This window comes from Fibroporia radiculosa, assembly GCF_000313525.1.
Source record: "Fibroporia radiculosa TFFH 294 genomic supercontigs, scaffold6598, whole genome shotgun sequence".
Taxonomy (NCBI): domain Eukaryota; kingdom Fungi; phylum Basidiomycota; class Agaricomycetes; order Polyporales; family Fibroporiaceae; genus Fibroporia; species Fibroporia radiculosa.
In genome coordinates, this window is record NW_012133770.1 from 1196 (window position 1) to 4312 (window position 3117).

General features: G+C 53.0%; 1 protein-coding gene across 1 annotated transcript; it reads right to left on the reverse strand.

The window, feature by feature from the left end:
- Positions 1–540: 540 nt before the first annotated feature.
- On the reverse strand, positions 541–1274 carry FIBRA_09027 (uncharacterized protein; the record flags this gene model as incomplete). The annotated part of the gene is made up of 4 exons (XM_012330626.1): positions 541–611; positions 670–676; positions 748–947; positions 1010–1274. 4 exons carry the CDS (start codon positions 1272–1274, stop codon positions 541–543), a joined length of 543 nt encoding a protein of 180 aa, XP_012186016.1.
- Between the last annotated feature and the right edge of the window lie 1843 nt (positions 1275–3117).

Below are 3117 nucleotides of genomic sequence, written 5' to 3' on the forward strand. Positions count from 1 at the left end.
TTTTGCCCAGCCCGGGGCGGGGCGATAGAGGAAACAAAATTCGACATCAAGGCTCGGAATGGACTGTCCTCTGATATTCTACAACTTCTGACGACCACCGTGCGATATCCCTCGATCTACTACCACAGTCTCAAACTCCGTGTCTTGAAGTATAACTCTCCGGTGACAATGTAGAACGACCGCAGATCATCCAAGCCATTGAATCACAGAGATCATTCTCCTGCCAAGTCAAATCTCCGAGTGCGGGATTTCTACAGGCCCATACGTTATGCATTTATGTTTTTCCCGTTGCACTGGATGAGCTACTCGAGTCGACCTCTGCGTATAAATATAGCTGGAGTCTGTTGCGGTCTCCGCAGGTTTTCACAACAGAATCTCGTCCACACGTCGTAACAATATGCCCACACAAAACACTCGATATGCCTGATTGGCAAGTTGAACAAGAACATACATGCTGATGATGGCCGCTGCCCGAGTGAGCGTATTGCACACACTACATACAGCCTTTCGCCTTACACTTCATCCGTTCATCATCGATACTTAAGCTATGACCTTCCAAGAAGTGGTGTCTTTGTTGCTGGCAATGCCAACGACATAGTTGTCGTCTTCGCCTAATAGACCCATCCGGTCAATCATCCACTCAGGGAAGAATAGGGAAAGGCCACTTACTGACGAACTGCGCAAGATAGGAAGCAACATACATAGGTTATGATTTGGAGGCAGGATTGAGAAATATCAACCACGTACCACACCGGTAATGCCATCTGTCGTGTAAGTGTAGAGCACCACACGTCCGTCATTTCCAGCATCCTGTCCGCCGTACCTCGGGAACTGCTGAGCAGTGAAATGGGTGGGACCGGGCTTTACCACGGAGGTGCCCCGAGTGTAGAATATGCCGTTCCGTTTCATGTTATGAAGTAGGTTGACGGGATTTCCTTTATCAGGATCTGGTGATGACAAGAAAACCGTTTATGAGAGGACGAACAGTGAGAGGACCAAGAATACTTACTGACGAAGTCAAAGGTCCCGGTGTGCTCGAACTTCAGCTTGATTTCGTCGACTGTGATTGTGATTGTCTGCTCGAACGGCGGGCTTGCTTTTGTGTCCTTGACTTCTAAGATTGCGTGGAAATCGGTAACGGAGGGAACGGAGGGAACGGAAACGCCGCGAGCCTGCATACGCTGAAGCGGAAGATCGAAATGGAGGCACTTCGTGGCGTCGTGACCAAGAATGCCCAAGAGCAAGAGGGTGCAGTCGGCAGAGAGCTCGGGCATTGTGGAAAGAAAGCGATGAGAGAGTAGCAGGGATTGCTGGGCGATGGGCGACTAGGTGACCTAGCTTTATACCTCCGCCCGGTGAACCTTGCGGTGCCCTTGATAGGATGGCTCGAGCTGACGGTGAAGGTCCTCAAGCCTGGTGTCATGAAAATGGTTCCATTCCTTGCACCGCGCTCAGCGCAAATTCAAATCTGGAAACCTTCTCCCGTACATGCCAAAGTGCCCTCACCGATGGAGAGAGGTAGAACCACTGGTGTCACGAGAGACAACTTGTGGCGAGGACCGGCGGATGTGCGTCCGGAGGTAGCGCATACCGCGCACGCAAAGCCGACCGGCGGAGCACCGATCTCAAGCAGGTAATCAACTTTCTTGGGGCGTCCCGTGCTCGGTGGTTGTGCTGCGTACTCGCCTGTATTGGGGAAGGAAAACAAACGTCAGTGGGCCGATAGGAAGATGTTCCTGGTGTAAATGCACTGGCCCTGACTCCCTAACAATCTCTGTACTGTACGTGAAACTGCAGTCGGCGAAGGGGTCGGGCGCATCTGATGTCCGACTCCAGAAGTTATCCAATGATTCGACATCTCCAATACGGCCGGCACCATTGCAGTAGTAGGCAATGTCGCGCAGGGTCAACCGGTCATGGGCTGCGCTGAGGGAAGTATCGGAGGCTCGCACCAGCAGTAATGAATGTCTCGCACACTGACAGGAACCCGCATGAAATTCCGAGTCTGAGAGGCTTCAATTGGAAGATTTGAAGTTTGCACACCAGATTCAACATTTGCGCGCCCCCAGTGACATGCGGGTGCTGACCCCGCCCTCGATGCACCGTCGACAAAAGCTCCGGTGCGAAGTCAATTAGCAGAGACAGACAGCGAGCGGCTCACCAAGGCCACTTTACGAGGACCCAGTACTCGACGATCAACCGCGACATGAATAACACAACGATGCACATCGAGCCCTGCCAGGACCATCTAGGCTAACGTGTCTTATAGAGCACGAGAGGAGCATAGTAGACCCCGCATCCTGTGCATCTATAGTCACGGCATTACTACTAATACACGTATGCTCTCAGTACTATCAATATCCAGATGCAGCACGGAGGGCGAAGAGCATTGAGCGATAGCAACACCGTCATCAGTGGGGATCCTGCACACACCAAGGGTCTCTTCTGCGCATACATGTATTACACAGAAAATCTACAAGCCGAACGCGCGCACATAAAACACAGGGTGGGGATGGGGGGATTACAAGTACACTACGGCATGCAACATACACACACACAACAACAACAACAGACAGACGGACGGAAGGCGTCCTCCAACGACGGTGGGGGGAGGCGAGAAGCAGTGCCGAAATGAACGTACACGCGCGGGTCCGGGGAGTATGCGAGACAAACTGCAGGGGCGGCGGCGGTAGCGGCGAGGCGGCAAGGTGTGTGTGTGGGGGGGGAGTAAGGGGGATGGGATAAGGGTCAGATAGCGAAACGTGGCTCAAAAAGTGGAAATCGGTACACTAAAAAGACAATACACACACGACGCGCGGGCGCGTGAATGGGACCAGAAACGAAAGACGAAAAACGCACTCGATGCGGCAGGGGGAAGGGGCGGGGGTTATAAACACAACAAACAGCTCGTACAGTACTTGTTTGCGTCGTGTCCGCACGACGACTAATGCCGGTGGTAATGGTAGCCACACCTGATAATACAGTATGCACATGGGTGGGTGATGACAATGATATTGCAGGTCCATGCTATGCAGAAGGCAGGCCCGACGGCGAGATCGGGGCCAGCAGTGGAGAGTCGAGACGGGAATCTTGCGTTACGAGCGAGGCGGGGGGGGG